Genomic DNA, 16,290 nt, shown 5'->3' with positions numbered 1-16,290 from the left:
TCTGTCTGTCCTCTATGGTGAGTGACTGGATATATATCGAGGTTGGCGATAGGGAACTAGGATTTCCGATGCACTCTTCTATCAATTGAGTAGAAATAAACCATGAGAAAGGTTGTATTCTATATTTATCTGCTACTCGTATTTATAACAAGCCCACCATGTTGGTGAATTATTCATCTGCTTCATGAGAGGCAGAGAGGGGTGATATCACCTGTTGAGCTCACGAGGTCAATGACAAGGCATTTAAAGGAATAGCAGGACACAGGTTGTAGTCAATCCATCAATGATTAATTAATTATCCCCAATGACCTGAAAACTCCATCTCCATTATTGTTACAAGTGATGTATATAAAACACCACGGATATCCCCCTAAATACAGACTAAAATGAGATTCATGACTGATGTAATGCTCTGCTTTTGTCTTTCCTATACAATAACAAGCCCAACAAATAATTGTCCAACCCAATAATCATATACGGCAAAATCTAAACATTGACACTATATCCTACTCCAACCGCCCTCCGCCGTTTCAGCGCGCTGAAGTACTTTCGCCCCTCATCCACCCAAAACACAGAGCTGGAAATGCACACCAGTTTGAACAGGTGGGTGAAGCTGAGCGGCTCCGTCTGGAAGATCTGCTGCAAGAATGGGAGGTAGATGACACATGCCTGGCCCAAAAGCGAGCCCAGAACGGCATAGTTGAACATGTTATTTCCAAACATCGAGATCTCACCCCGAAGTACCGACTTGCCTTCGCTGCGGCAGGACAGGGCGTTGAACATGTCGAAGAGCACAAAGCAGGTAAAGGTCATGGTCGTGTCATGGGCTGTGACTACGCGAGTGTGCTTTCCCGGATTACTGACATCCTCCACATGACCCATTTCGTGGACATAGACGGCCAAAGTGCCGAGCATAATCACAAATGCAGAGGTGAGCACACGCTGGATCAACGGTTTGGTCAAAACCCGGGCGTGCTTCGGACGGGGTGGACGACTCATGATGGACGGATCGACTGGCTCGACACCAAGGGACTGAGCTGGAGGGCCATCCATGAGAATATCTAGAAACGGCTGTTAGGGAAATGTACGAAAGAGAGATCCTGCAGTAAACTTACTAATCCAGAGAATTTGCATCGCATTGAGTGGGTTCTTGAAGCCCATAGTGGTACCCAACAAAACCAGACTCAAAGCAGCGACGCTGGTGCTGAGTTGGAAAGTAATAAAGTTCTGGATATTGTAGAAAATTCCCTTGCCCTGCTCAATGGCACGAAGGATTGTCGAGAAATCATCGTCCGTTAAGATCATATCTGCTGCCTCCTTGGCAACATCGGTTCCCAGTTTGCCCATCGAAATACCAATGTCGGCCTTCTTCAATGCCGGCGCATCATTCACACCATCACCGGTCATGGCAACCACATCTCCTCGAGACTGCAATGCCTTCACAATCTTCATCTTATGGTCTGGACTAGTGCGCGCGAATATCGATGTGGTCGAGATGGCTTGTGCCAACTCGGCCGTGCTCATGCGGTCGAGCTCGTCACCCCCGATCACGGGTCTTGACCCTGGGGATTCGTTGACTGGCATGCACAGTTGCTTTGCAATAGCGACCGCTGTTGTTTCGGCATCTCCTGTGATCATTATCACCCGCACTCCTCCAGCCATCAGACGCCTGATGGATTTGTGAACGTCCTTTCGCGGGGGGTCGTTCATTCCCACCAAACCTGCAAACACCAGCCCATTATAGCGATCATCGTCGTTTCCTTGACTGGAACTCGAAGAAGGTGTGCCAGATCGACTACCAAATCTCCCTCTTCTAGGGGAGTCTCTCACCACTCCGCTGGCGAAAGCTAAAACTCTCAATCCCTCTGCGGCCATCTGCTCGGCTGCTTGCCTCACCATATTCCGCCGCGGCTCGTCTAGAATTACCTCACGGCCGTCCTTCATCAAATAAGTATCACATCGCAACAGAACCTGTTCAAGAGCACCTTTGATGTATGCTACATCCGTGCCTCCGTGCGCAGATTCGCCCGTACCACCGTGGATTATCACCCCCATCCACTTGCGCTCAGAGCTAAATGGGGTTTCAGCAGTCCGAGTACTGATGCGTTCACGTACATCATCTTCCCCAAGGGCATCTAGCAAATCCAGGATGGCCACATCCGTGGGTTGACCAACCCATCTGCTCTTCACAGCCCCCGAGGAACTGTCAACAGTGGAAGACAAAACCGCCGCGGAGGATGCACTAGCCGGAGAGTTTGCATGAATACGTGATAACCTGGCATTGTTGGCAATATTTCCAATTCGGAGAACGGTATGAGCCGCGGGGCCTGGAGTCAACGAGGAAATATCTCGGTGAACCTCGAATGCCTCCGTGCAGTCAAAATGCCACATCTTGGTAACAGTCATGTGGTTCATGGTAAGTGTCCCTGTCTTGTCACTGCAGACAACGTTCACAGAGCCCAATGTCTCTACGCTCGGAAGTCTTCGCATAATCGCTCCTCGTTTGGCCATACGCAACACACCCAGAGCAAGAGTAACCGTCACAATAATCGGGAGACCTTCTGGAATCGCTGCAACCGCGAGTGAAACGCCAATGGTGAACATCTCAAGGAGCTTCCTGCCCTGCAGTAACCCGATTACCACGATCAGTGCGATAACACCAAACGAGATATAACTCAATTCCTGGCCCAGCCGGTCCATAGATAACTGCAGCGGGGTTCGAGGGCTTTCAATCTCCTGAAGAGAAGCCGAAATACTCCCAAACTCGGTCTTGGCACCAGTCGAAATGACGATCCCCTGTCCGTATCCAGACCGTACCAAGGTGCCCATGAATGCGACATTGTGCTGCTCGTTCAATCGAATATCTGCCCCAACAGCACCGCTGGCAGGGGCGTCGTAAAGAGGGGATCGAGAAGGCTTGGGTGACTGCAAAAGGAGGTGCTTCGAGCTAAGCGCATCTGCGAATTTAACAACTGGCTCATTCTCTCCAGTTAAATTGGATTCGTCAATTGACAAGTCGGTCGCGCTAGTGATCCTTATATCCGCTGGAATGCGATCGCCTGTCGAGAACAAAACCAAATCTCCCGGCACAAGCTCGTTGGCGGCAATGGTACTGGCCGCCTTGATAGCAGCGGAAGCATAGCCCGGGCCCTTACCCCGGAGTTCCTGCAACTCCACATCACCTCCAGCAGCGGCAGTAGGGGAATGGCTCATGGCAGGGTTGTTAGAGGAGGGGACATCACGGATGAGATGCGCATGATGAGGTACGAGGCGGCTCAACGCCTCCAAAGACTGCTCTGACCGATACTCTTGGACGAAACCGACAGTGATCACAATGGTAACAGCAAGTGTAATACTAATCGCATCGTCGTAATTGCCCATGAAGAAAGACATGGCCGCGGACCCCAAAAGGAGAAGAATCAGGGTTTCCCGGAACTGTTTCAGGAACCGCAGCCACAGTGGCTCTGGCTCTTCCTGGGGAAGTTCATTCGGTCCATCCCGTGCCAATCGAACCTCAGCTTCAGCTGGAGTGAGTCCATGTATAAGAGAAGTGTGTAAACGGTCGGCTGTTTGCTGTGGGTCTAGTAGGGAGTATATCGATGTGGAAGTCTGTCAGGTTATCCTCATTAGCTGTTGATCGACCGAAACATGCTGCGCTATTGAGAATAGAAACAGATATAGTATATATAATCACATGTACAATCGCTGGTGCCAACAACTCACCGATGGAGAAGCGTTGGAGCGCAAGCCCGCGGGCGCCGTGGACGGAGGCCTCGAAACGGGGACCTGCGCATTATGCAGAGGTAGCGCAGGTGTTGCGGACCTTGACATCTCTCATGCTATACCGGAACAGTAAAAAAAAAAGAAAGGAAGACTTGCTAAACCGAGCTCCCAACTGTTATCATCCCGCCAGGGCCGTGGAGGAGCACACAACAAAATAAAACAAGGTGAACGAGAAGCCACGTTCTTTAGACGCGATCTGGCCGCTGCATCGACTGGGGGCAGGCGGAGTCGGACAAAGGGGCTGAATGAGCTGAAATCAATTATATGCAATAAATGAGAAATGACATATAGCAGTGCAAGAAATCCCCAGCAGTGAATCACTGTGGAATGAAGGAATTGCCGAGATTCTGCTGTCTGACTCCTACGACGCTGCAACGTAGAATCGCTGACTGATGCCAGATGCCTGATGATGCTTTGCCCAATCCGGCTAGTTGGGCCGCCATGCGGAGGTACAGTTGATCCAGTGCTTATTGCCGGATAGGGGATAGGGCTGCAGATCAGGTGACCGTAAACGCTACCTAATAAATGACTAATACAATTTCTCCCACGTGACCCCAGCCACACGACTTCCGTGCTGGGCCCTGCATTCATTGGCTGCCTAAGGCCTCAGCCCACTCAATGCGCCGCAACGCGCCGACTTCTCTCTCGCCCTCCTCTCTTTCTCTCTTTCTCTCTTACAATCCAACCTCCCCCTCCTGGTTCTCCCCTTGATTTGCTCCCCTCGCTATCCCGCCTCTATCTTTTTAGGGAAGGGTATTTTTGATCGCATTCGTTTTTTGATATTACCGCCGCTTGCTGGAAGCACCTGATTATTCCTGCATACACACCGCCCGTTCGTCTGGGGGGTTAAGATCCGATCGGCGAATCTTTTGTTTTCTGGATACAGCGCGTCATCCCTCTTGGTTGCTAGGGCCTTGTCCACAACAAACCACCCCGCATTGGGCGGGCCTTCTGGGGATAAGCTCTTCCTACTTTGATTTGTATAGTATCCTTTCTTTTTTACGCCGTGAAGAACCATGTTCTACTCGGAAACACTCCTGTCGAAGACGGGGCCGTTGGCCCGCGTTTGGCTGTCTGCCAATTTGGAGCGCAAGCTTTCCAAGTCGCATATTTTGCAGTCGGACATTGAGAGCAGTGTTAGCGCTATTGTTGATCAGGGCCAAGCACCTATGGCCTTGCGATTGAGTGGTCAGTTGCTGTTGGGTGTGGTTCGAATCTACAGCCGAAAGGCGCGCTACCTCCTGGACGACTGCAACGAGGCCTTGATGAAGATTAAGATGGTATGTACTATGGAAAAGCTCTCTATTCCTGCTGTTGCTAACACAAATCCCTATTAGGCTTTCCGCTTGACCAATAACAATGATTTGACCACTACTGTTGTTGCTCCTGGCGGCATCACTTTACCCGATGTGTTGACTGAATCTGACCTGTTTATGAACCTGGACTCCTCTCTACTATTGCCTCAGACCCTCAACTTGGAACCAGAGGGCAAGCGACCCGGCTCTTCGATGGATTTCGGTAGTCAACTTCTTCCCGACAGCAGCTTCCGTCGCTCTGTTTCGCAGGAGCCTGCGCGCCTAGAGGACCATACCTTGGTTGACCTTGATTTGGGAGAGGACGACACCCCGCTCGGCCATGATTTCAGCGTTGAAATGGGTCGAGACGCCCCTGCACCTCGCCCTGTGGAAGAAGATCTTTTTAGCGATGCCGGCAAGGTTAACGATGTCGACCTGAATTTGGACCTTGGAGAAGATGACGCCCTCTTGGATAAGATGGACATGGGCAACGACGCCCCTGAAGACCACCTCAGCGCTTTGGGTCAGGATGATGCTATGGACATGGGTGGAGATGGCGAACTCGCGCTCGAAGGCGAGCAGAACAGAGCCGACCGCGAAGAAAGTGTTCTTACTGAGTGCCCCGACGAAACCATCCATGAGATGGGCGAGGAAGTTGAGCGACAAGGCTTCCTGAACCAGGACGAGACCGAGATCTACCAAGAAGACGCCGAGGAAGGGGAAGAGGAAGAGGATCTTGCGATTCAACAAGGGCAGCGCGCCAAGCGCAGGAGGGTCATGCCACTCGATGAGATTACCGATTTCCAGAACAGCCAGATCAAGGAACAGCAGGCCGACCGCTCAGGAATTTTACAGCCGACATCGTTCTTGCCCCGGGATCCCGTTTTGCTCACACTGATGAACATGCAGAAGAACGGTGACTTTGTGTCGAATGTGATGGGTGGTGGCCGCGAGCGTGGCTGGGCTCCCGAACTCCGCGGGCTGTTGTCGTTGGATGCTGTGAAGAAGGCTGGTGAACTGAAGAGGAAGCGCGACAGCGGAATCTCCGACATGGATGTGGAAGCCGCCACTGCCCCTGAACTGGAACTTGGTGAAGAAGAAGCCATTGCCCCCGTGGATGAGGGTGTGGGTCTCGACTCTACCCTTCACCAGCGATCGGATATTGAGTTCCCCGGTGACGAGGAGGAGCGGGAACTGCGTTTGAGCGATGACGAAGGAATGAACCAGCCACTGGACGACTTCGAAGACACCATCCAGCCCGCCGATAGTGGCCCCGTCTCTGTTGGCACTAAGCACGCAGTTCACATCTTGAGAGACTCCCTGGGCGAATCTGCAGCAGACCAGAAGACCAGCGTCAAGTTCCAAGACCTTTTGCCGGAGAAGAAGACAACCAAGGCGGATGCGACCAAGATGTTCTTCGAAGTCTTGGTTCTGGCTACCAAGGATGCCGTCAAGGTTGACCAGGGAACTGATGCCATTGGTGGTCCCCTGAAGATCCGTGGCAAGCGCGCTCTCTGGGGCTCGTGGGCTGAGGAAAACACTGGCGGCGAGCCTGCCAGCCAGCCCACCGAGGTTGCAGCCTAAGCATATCTTTTTCTTCCTGCTTTTGATAATGGTTTTTTAATGGGGAATATCGTTCGTGTACAGTGATGTGTTTTGCGTTCACTACTTGTTCATGTATTGGGGCTGGCCAGCCTTTTGGAATTTGGGTTTTCTATTCTTTATCTCTTGTTTCGAGTGCGGAGCATCGTTTTGATGACTTGATGGTGTTTGGGGTCTTCGTTTCTGGGCTGAAAGGGCGATTTTATTTCTCGATTGATTTGCTTTTTGACGAGCTGGGCTTGCAGCTCTGAGGGCTTTGGGCGAACGCCCGTGGATAGCGTTAGTGTTATAGAAACCACATAATCGAACACCATGAATGGATGCTTCAGAAATTCCCAGCTTATAATTAAAATAGACAGGCAATTCTGTGCAAAGAAGGTAGTAATTCTCGAAAATGGGTCTCCAGACAGTTTCGACCAGCGACTGTTTCAGGATGAGTTTCAGGACCGACCAAGCTGATGACTGGCGCGTAGGAGGTTTTCCAGCGCCTCAAACACTTCTTCAGCTTGATCGAAAGGCTTGATGACACCATCGATAGGCCCCATGCAGTTTGCTGGGAAATGAAAAGGACGAATGCATGACGATCACCAGCCCCATCCCTCGCGTTTAGAATCTTGCAAGTTACAGCCCAAAACGGACCGAGTTGGATAATCATGGGAGGCGATAATAATAACCGTGCTAACCAACCACTCCAGGATCGACGATTCTATTCTAAGAACACAACAAGATCGACGCGTCTGGGGAGATCATGGTCTGTGATAAAATGGTCGCTGGAACCTGCAACAGTTGGAGCGATTCCACACTCGTCGTCTCAGCCAGCTTTTGACCATGAATGATATCTACCAACGACTTCAATTCCACTGGGATAACACCCGCCAACGACTTATTGACAATGGCAATCCGCCTTGGTTGTTGAATAAAACGATATTTCGATTGACAACCGCCTTGATGGCGATAATCGGACTGGCACTCTTTGGCGCAGCGATCAAGCCATGGGGAGAGAATTTCGAGCATGTCAGAGGAACAGTGAAGGGAGACTGGCAGGACGCGCTGGCTTTGTGTTCGGTATGTATCTTTCTATCCTGATGGGCGATGTGGTTTCTTAACGAAAGAGACAGCTTCTACTCTCCTTTCTGTACAATACCCTCAGTATCCCATGGGTATTCTGGCATGCGCGACCTGTTCACCCTCTTCTCGACTGCAATGCAGATTTCACCGTTTGGATAACGCTGGGCGTTGGTGTGGTCTTCGCAGGCTGGGGAGGGGCGTTTAATCTCTGGCATTCGATAACATCCTCAGACGAGATACGCTGTGTGGGATGCTCTCCGGTGTTGTATGAGATTGGAAGATTGGAATTGGCAGGATTGTGTTTTGGAATTATTGTCTGGTGAGTTTTTATCTTGCATGTGTTGATGGAATGATGAAATGCTAACAGAACCAGGACAATGACTACTCTTCTCCTGATACATGGATGCGTCCAAGCAGTCCGTCTATATCGATATGGAACTGGCCCAGCTGGGTTTTTCAATCTCGAAGGAAACACTTATTTCATGGATGAGAAGGAATCGCAGCGGATGATGATGGAGGAATGGCTGCCATCGCAGCTGGATATGCCTCGACCTCCACCCAAGACGTGGTCAAAGTATCGCAGCATGCATAATGGTCGGATGGACTTTTATGATCTGAGATGATTGGATGTTGGATGATACGGATGTTTATGATGATGATTAGTGTCTATTGTCTAATTGTAATATGGAAGAGGTCAGATTAAGTGTACAAAAGCAAATATATCCGCTGTCATGACGGCTACTCTATCTACTCCATTCAGACTATCCACGGTTAAATAGACTGCCGATGGGGCAAAAGATCATCACGCACTAAAGAGTGCTTGATTCCTAAGCTTCGGTTTGGGAATTCCGAGATATTTTTTTGATTTCTTTTCTTTCTCTGGTTGTTGTGGGGAAATCACAGCCAGAACCAGAAATAATAATACTGGCTATTTTGACCCCGCTGGTTCAGTCTGAATTGATTGAATCGGTCTGAATCGGTCTGAATCGGTCTGCCTTTTGATTGCATTTCAATTATCTCAAAGTCTCAATTCATATCCATCTCGTATCTTGCTAGCACCGACTAGTTTAGTCTCTCCGTTTTTCCGACTGATTTTCTGTTTAATCTTAGACATCGAAACAAAAAACACTCGCATGTCATCGCTTCTGCCCCAATTCCGTTGCATTCACCATGTCTGCAGCAAAGGAAGAAATGATGGCATCCTCCGGTGAAAGCCAGAGCATGGATTATCCCAACCACTACAAGCAGAGCGATTATGGCGATTCATCTGACCAGGAGAAACCCGAGGAGGAGATGGACAGGACCTTTGCGCCTATCGCCACCAGCGAGGAACAGCACGATAGACGATTGCACAAGACGCACTCGAACGCATCCAGATCGATGGAACGGAGCTGGTCTTTGAATGATGGATACAGCTGTCATGCAGGCGATGAGCAGAAGGGCGAACCGGGCGACGAAGAGGCTCATGTCGCTAAAGCTGATGACCTGCCTGCGTTTACTGTTGGGTGGGATGAGGACGACCCGATGAATCCCCGGAATATGAGCACTGCCAGACGGTGGATGATTGTTAGTATTGTATCGCTGGGCTCGCTTTGCGTGTGAGTTTTATTATCATGTCGTCATCTGTTTAATATCAATAACTGATGCTATACAGGACTTGTACCTCGTCGATGTACACGGTCACTTATGACCAGTTGACCGTCGAATTCAATTGCTCCCGCTTGGTGGCAACGCTGGGACTGTCGTTCTTTATCTTTGGTCTTGGTGAGTTTAATAGCCATGTCTGTACGAAGCTGTTTGTTGACTCGCCTGTAGCTGTCGGTCCACTAGTCCTGGGTCCTCTATCAGAGGTTGGTGTCATCTTTCGATTCGGCTATTCTCAGCTAACTCTGTCAGTTTTATGGTCGACGATACATCTACATCGCCTCATTCTCTTTCTTCTTGATCTGGCTGATCCCATGTGCTGTGGCCAAGAACATCCAGACAATGATCATCTGTCGTTTCTTCGACGGTATCGCAGGGAGCGCATTTCTCAGCGTTGCTGGCGGCACTGTTGGTGATCTGTTTGCTCGCCACGAATTGGCTGCACCGATGATGCTCTATACTCTGAGTCCATTTGGTGGGCCTACCATAGGACCACTGTAGGTCTAATTCCTTGATTGAATACTTCAAATATCTTGATGGTGACTGATGATGATAGTGTTGGTGGATTCATCAACCAATATACAACATGGTAAGATTTAGGTTCCACGTATTCCAAGAAAAATGATAGGTAAAACTGATCATTCTATTAGGCGTTGGTCATTCTACGTGCTCCTCATATGGACGGGTATTCTATTAGTCTGCATGATCATACTTGTCCCAGAGACTTACCACCCAGTGTATGTGTTTCTGATATCAAATCCCGTCCGCTTTCACTGACATGAAACCAGAATTCTGAGACAAAAAGCACGCAAAATCCGCCAGGCCACAGGGGATGATCGCTGGAAAGCACCGATCGAGAAGCTGCATCGCTCAGTAGCGCGGACAGTCCTGCGGTCTACCTATCGACCCGTGCTGCTTCTGGTGCTGGAGCCCATGTGTCTCTGCCTCTGCATCTTCTCTGCGATCTTGTTGGGTATTCTCTATCTCTTCTTCGGTGCTTTTCAGCTGGTGTTCTCCAACGTCTATGGGTTCGAACTGTGGCAGCGCGGTTGCTGCTTTCTCGGTCTCTTAGTGGGCATGATCTTTGCCATTCTGTCGGACCCATTTTGGCGTCGTGTCTGCACCCGTCTGGAACGCAAGCATGAGCTGGCCGTGGGAAAGGCAGACGACTTCCAGCCAGAATGGCGACTACCCCCAGGTGAGTATGCTTCGTTGTGCGATGAGTGAGCCCGTCTATTGTCTAACCTGCCCCTGTGGATGCAGCAATCGCCGGAGGCCCTCTTGTCACCATAGGACTGTTCATCTTTGCCTGGACCATCTATCCTCAAGTTCACTGGATTGCGCCCATCATTGGCAGTGGTTTCTTTGGAGCTGGGTAAGTTTTCAATCTCGGTATTTGGAATTCCTGCGGCGGCTGCTGCATACTTGAAGCAATTGGCGCTCATGAAATCGTGTTGTACCACCCAGAACCATCCTCGTGTTCTCTGGAATCTTCACCTTCCAGGTCGATGCGTATCCGACATTTGCTGCAAGCGCTCTGGCAGCCAACAGCTTTACTCGGTCGACCTTTGCAGGAGTGTTTCCCCTTTTTGGAATCCAGAGTGAGTTCTCCTTTCCCACGTCTGAGACTCGGTGAGCAAATGGATATTTGCAGCCATCACCATGACGCATCTTGTCCCACCTCAGGCAGCTCTACTTGGATGGATCTGTCAACCAGCCTGACCGCCAGTTGCTAACTGTTGAACAATATAGTGTACAACAACCTGGGATACCATTGGGCGACCACCTTGTTGGCCTTTTTGACTCTGGTCATGACTCCATTCCCGTAAGTTGTCTTTTTGTCGCTTTCCTGCGACAAGTATATTCTATCACATATTTGTGCTCCTCTGCAAGCATGCAATTGTCCGAGTCGTTGGTAGAATTCACTCCCCCCATCCCTTGCATTATAGCTCTGCAGGTTGACAGCACCAGTATTCTTGTTCCTTGCTGCTTTGGGGGTTTGAATTTCTATTTCCATACTTTGATCGGGGGAGCTTTATTTTGCTAATGAGTTTGATAAAACAGGTACATATTTTTCCGATATGGCAGTAAAATACGGGCCAAGAGTCGGTTTGCCACACGATGAGTACTGTACTATATAGTAGGTACTATTCAAGACGATGGGATTGATGTTAATATCAACACGCGTGTGATGTATATATAATGTATTTGATCAACGCGTCACACCGAAATTGGTCAACTCGACAGGGGTTGCCTGTACATGAATTTTATATCACGACAAAAAGATACATCAACAACCTCGACAGCTGTGCAGTCTTTGATCAAAGAACCCTTGTACAGACCGACTATTGAGAACTGCGCAACCTAACCTGCATCGACAGCCAGTCCGATTTTAAAGCCCATCGGATCAAACCTGAATGGTCGAGTCTGAGAAATACGAGAGATTCAATTCTATGACTGATGATAACTTTGTAGAAGAAGGCTATGTAAATAACCGAGGCAATTACCGAATACGTAATAGGTTCATCCTCTCGGGACAAAACGGGAAGCGAGGGAAAAAAGCCCGGCAGAGCGTTTATTCAGCTTTTGCGAAATGGCTCATCTAGACCGTGATCAAGGGTGATGGCGATGGAAGAAAGTATAACTAGGAGGAGAGAGAAATGAGGGATTTGATGGCTGGCGATGGTGATGTTATATTACCCACTCCATACGGTATCTGTACACACACTGTACCACCTGCAGCAACAGGGATCATCTTTGCCTGACATCCATTCATCTCCATCTCTGCTGCTCGAGAGACCAGAATAGATGGCCCAAACTGTCAGATGCGATGAGCGACATTGAGTATCTGACTTGGCACACGTGGTGTATATTACCATACCATACAGTACCGTACAGACAGATTATCACAAGCTGCCAGTTGCAGCAGAGCCAAAGTCAGCATGTGAGGATCTTCATTGATATCATTTCTGGATTTCTGGATATCTGGATGGTACTATAGAAAATGATGAATGGAATAAAAATGAGACAGCCATGATCATGGATACAATCAACAAATACAATGGCATGCATATCTGACTCAAAGGATGATTCTTATTATCTAAATGTTATCCCGCCTCGTATTCCTCGTCTTAAGGCTGAAACCATCGCAAAACGGCTTCTCGCGTGGCCACCAACTCCCAAGACTTGGTAAAGAAACCAGGATAAACCAGGTTCTGTTCTGTGGGAGTCATAGAAGGATAATAATAATATAATAGTATTATTATTTATCAGAATCATATTCCAAAAAGCACGCGACTCAGTCTGTCCTGTTGGTTTTTTCCCCTCTGCAATTGGACTGCCTGTAATTTTTTTTCTTTTTTTTTTTTTCCTGCTATTTTTTACGCGGACAAAAAGCCGCATCGATCGCAATCTTTTTTTTCTTCTCATTTGCACACAGAATCGATTCCTTTCCGTTTTCCCTGTTTCTACTGCTTCTTTCTTCTCTTCTTCTTTTCCCTCTTTTCTCCCTCTCCTCTTCTTCCCCGCGTTGTCTCTTCGTGTTCCCCCCCCCCCTCACCTCGCTCTGCTCGCCTCGCCTCGCCTCTTCTTCTTTTCTATCTTCCTCTCAAGTGGCGTTGAATTCTTCCTCGGATCTTGGCCGCATCATCTGAACGCAGTCAAACCGTCTTTTTGTTTCCCCGCAGTCCCGGCAAGTCTTTCGCTCCACTCATACTTTCTGCCGCGCTACTTCTCCAATACCTTCAATCTCCTCTCATCCAAATCCAGCGCGTGATCAAATTACTCTTACTTTTGTTTTTTTATCTTCCTACTTTTTGACGACATTCTGCTTCTTTGGACTGCGTCAAATATCTATCTACTCGGTTACCGAACGGCGTCATAGCTTCCCTCTCCTTTGATCCGTGACTTCAGCCGAGTTCCAAGGTCCCTCCCGTCGCTCACGAGCTTGTTGTCGCTGAGGTGCCACTTTTATGTGTACCTTCTCGCTCAAATCGCGCGACCGGGTGCTTCTACTTTTACACGACTGACTACGCTCACATCACTCTGCAAGTCAGCCGTCAATCTGGATCAAATCCAGTGCGCGGGTTCACGGCGCGACGAGGCAGTTCCCTAAACCAAGACGACTAGGGTGGCCAGCGTGCAGCTGCGATTTCTCAGTCACACGACTCTTTTCCTTTCTCGGCCCGAATCAGTTTCGATCGGACGATTTAAACGAATAAGGTGGATCTCATGCCGATATGAAAATGGATGTTAAACACAACTCTTCTCCGCCTCCGTCGGGAGATCGCAGCGGAGGCGATCAAGATGTTGGAGATGTCGTGGAAACTCCGGATCGACTTGAACCTAAGAATAAGACCAACGGTGATGGGCCTGCGAACGGTCAGAAGGCCAACGCCAAAGACCCGTCGAGGCCGCGAAGGAAGAAAGCAAGGAGGGCCTGCTTTGCTTGCCAGCGGGCGCATCTGACATGCGGTACGCTACACTAACCAACCTGTTCTATTCAGCAACCCCCCTCTGTGTGTTTCTTAAGATTATTGCTTTTGCTTGGCGCTTAGTCTATCTCTGACATGGCCCATTTTGCGCGAGGACGTCAGTTTTGAGGGCCATGGCATGAAACTGATGGGATTTTTTTTGTTCTTAGGTGACGAAAGACCGTGTCAGCGGTGTATCAAACGTGGTCTTCAGGATGCGTGCCATGATGGCGTTCGCAAAAAGGCCAAATATCTCCATGACGCGCCCGACGGAGCGCTGATGCCCGGGGTCGGTGGGAACTTCTATAACAACAGTCCGATGCGGAACGAACTGCCCCTCTCCAGAAACGGTGCCAACGCAGTCAACACCACAGCGCAGCAACAAAGCGCCGGTCCTAATTTCTATCCTACGCCCCAGTCCAATTCCTTTAATGTTTACCAGGAGAACGCTATCAACCAAAGCCCTTTTCCCAACCAGTCGCCGGTTTCGCCGACCTTCACACAAAAAACAAATCCCAATGCCCGAACTCCCAGTCTATCGGCTCCGGTGAACCAGCAACCTTCCAACCCGGCTGTGTCAGGAGCAGGACAGGCGCAGAATCCGTTCGCAGGGCCTTTTTTCGATCCCAGTGATCCGGCGCTTTTCAACTTTGATCTTTCCAGCATGAATTTCGAGAATCGATACGGCGCATTGGAGTTTAGTATGCTAGGACATATGGCTACGGGGGCTGGTGATTCCCCCAGTGATTCAGCAACCCAAAGGGGCTCAATGGGACGCAGTGGTTCGGCTCAGTTTGCCACTACGCCCATCACTGGGACTGCGGGATTTGGAGAAAGTCCCGGAAGTCAGCAGCCTTTTATGTTCGGTGATCCTCTTCTGAATGAATGGTCTGGTCAGACCTCAGGCCCGCCGCATATGAATGTCGGTGGCGTGTATGCACAGTCTGGCCAGAACAGCATAATGCCTGGGCACCTTTCAAAAACCGATGCGCCACATGCATTTGCTATTGAAAGCGGACCGGTGAATTTTGCCAGCCCCAATGCAGCTTCCAGTCCTCACCTTCCGAGCGGTTTTGATGAAACACCATTCAACAATGCATTGTCAAACAAGTCGAATGGCCTGGCACCAAACGGACAGCGGCCGTCGATCTCGACGCCAAGCCTGAAGCCGCAGAACATGCAGGTCGGGATTAAACGGCGTCATCGGAATCCGTCTTCCATCTACGAGAGCGTCAAGGAGCCGTATGGTTATACCAGTGGCTTCCACAACTTGACTGCTTTTATTCAGCGGCGATTTTCTCCGCAGAAAACTCTTAGGATCGCAAAATCACTGGCATCTATTCGCCCATCCTTTATCGCTACTACCAAAACGCTAAACCGAGATGACCTGATTTTTATGGAAAAGTGTTTCCAGCGGACACTATGGGAATACGAAGATTTTATCAATGCTTGTGGCACCCCGACGATTGTCTGCAGACGTACTGGAGAAATCGCAGCTGTGGGAAAGGAATTTAGTATCCTTACCGGATGGAAAAAAGATGTGCTTTTGGGAAAGGAACCCAACTTGAACGTCAACACCGGAGGATCGTCGGTTCCCCAGTCAGGCACCACCTCGCGCGGCAGTTTTACACCCCGAAGCGCGACCTTGGAAAACATGCCCAGTGGACGCCCGCAACCAGTGTTCTTAGCCGAGCTTCTCGACGACGACAGCGTGGTCGATTTCTACGAAGATTTCGCCCGACTTGCGTTTGGGGATTCCCGTGGAAGTGTCATGACGACATCCAAGCTCCTGAAGTACAAGACCAAAGAGGACATGGAGCTTGCCACGACGGATGAAAACCAACGTTGGAACAACCATCTGCGCAAGGGCGGGATTGCTGGCGAGGCGGGCATGAACCAGTTGGGGTTCAAGGACGGCAAGGTCGAATGCGCATACTGCTGGACAGTCAAGAGAGACGTGTTTGACATTCCGATGCTGATTGTGATGAATGTATGGTTTTTGCTCCTTCGCTTTTATCCTGATGTCTGATAACTAACGATTGACATAGTTCTTGCCCTGCATTTGATTGATTTCCGAGCTGTGCAACGACAGCTGATGCGGAGTAATCTTCTTTTTGCTTTCTTCCTTGATTCGCTTCATACCCTTGGAATGATCCAAAATGTTCCTTTTCTTTCTTGACTGATTTCTGTTCTTCACTGGTACATAAGCCTTGGGCTATGGAAGTGTACGATTGTTCATCGTTTATGTTGAGCCATCCACCTTGATTGCCTAATATTCTTCCCTGTACCTGTTGTATTTATTGGAGCATTGCGCTTTGGAGTTTCTTTACTTCGTCATTTCTCTTTGATATCAGCACTTGGTTGTGTGGTTTTTATTTCTAGTACATATCCTGTTCTCTTTTTTCCCCTTTCTTATTTCCCAGCCC

At 49.4% G+C, this 16,290-nt stretch overlaps 5 protein-coding genes across 5 annotated transcripts; 4 read left to right on the top strand and 1 right to left on the bottom strand.

Moving 5' to 3' along the window:
* Positions 1-34: 34 nt before the first annotated feature.
* Positions 35-4,142, bottom strand: pmr1 (Ca(2+)/Mn(2+)-transporting P-type ATPase PMR1). The gene is made up of 3 exons (XM_040836739.1): positions 3,724-4,142; positions 1,116-3,609; positions 35-1,061 (listed from the first exon to the last, which is right to left on the bottom strand). The coding sequence occupies exons 1-3, from the start codon at positions 3,829-3,831 to the stop codon at positions 487-489; spliced, it is 3,177 nt and encodes a 1,058-aa protein (XP_040684363.1). The 5' UTR covers positions 3,832-4,142; the 3' UTR covers positions 35-486.
* Positions 4,143-4,454: 312 nt separating this feature from the next.
* ASPWEDRAFT_73057 (kleisin alpha) lies at positions 4,455-7,051 on the top strand. The gene is made up of 2 exons (XM_040839278.1): positions 4,455-5,063; positions 5,121-7,051. The coding sequence occupies exons 1-2, from the start codon at positions 4,800-4,802 to the stop codon at positions 6,660-6,662; spliced, it is 1,806 nt and encodes a 601-aa protein (XP_040684362.1). The 5' UTR covers positions 4,455-4,799; the 3' UTR covers positions 6,663-7,051.
* A 457-nt stretch (positions 7,052-7,508) lies between these two features.
* ASPWEDRAFT_177335 (uncharacterized protein) lies at positions 7,509-8,371 on the top strand (the record flags this gene model as incomplete). Its single annotated transcript, XM_040831640.1, has 3 exons — positions 7,509-7,745; positions 7,799-8,067; positions 8,122-8,371. The coding sequence occupies 3 exons, from the start codon at positions 7,509-7,511 to the stop codon at positions 8,369-8,371; spliced, it is 756 nt and encodes a 251-aa protein (XP_040684361.1).
* An 881-nt stretch (positions 8,372-9,252) lies between these two features.
* On the top strand, positions 9,253-11,935 carry ASPWEDRAFT_46330 (MFS transporter). The gene is made up of 11 exons (XM_040836738.1): positions 9,253-9,346; positions 9,403-9,512; positions 9,564-9,598; positions 9,645-9,889; positions 9,949-9,981; positions 10,043-10,129; positions 10,181-10,590; positions 10,656-10,767; positions 10,860-10,993; positions 11,145-11,217; positions 11,457-11,935. The coding sequence occupies exons 1-11, from the start codon at positions 9,273-9,275 to the stop codon at positions 11,515-11,517; spliced, it is 1,374 nt and encodes a 457-aa protein (XP_040684360.1). The 5' UTR covers positions 9,253-9,272; the 3' UTR covers positions 11,518-11,935.
* Positions 11,936-13,630: 1,695 nt separating this feature from the next.
* Positions 13,631-15,930, top strand: ASPWEDRAFT_120881 (Zn(II)2Cys6 transcription factor domain-containing protein; the record flags this gene model as incomplete). Its single annotated transcript, XM_040829026.1, has 3 exons — positions 13,631-13,865; positions 14,035-15,854; positions 15,913-15,930. 3 exons carry the CDS (start codon positions 13,631-13,633, stop codon positions 15,928-15,930), a joined length of 2,073 nt encoding a protein of 690 aa, XP_040684359.1.
* Between the last annotated feature and the right edge of the window lie 360 nt (positions 15,931-16,290).

The sequence above is a fragment of the Aspergillus wentii genome, assembly GCF_001890725.1.
Source record: "Aspergillus wentii DTO 134E9 unplaced genomic scaffold ASPWEscaffold_9, whole genome shotgun sequence".
Taxonomy (NCBI): domain Eukaryota; kingdom Fungi; phylum Ascomycota; class Eurotiomycetes; order Eurotiales; family Aspergillaceae; genus Aspergillus; species Aspergillus wentii.
Note: the sequence above shows the minus strand (reverse complement) of the source record. Positions and strands in the feature narration are given on the sequence as shown.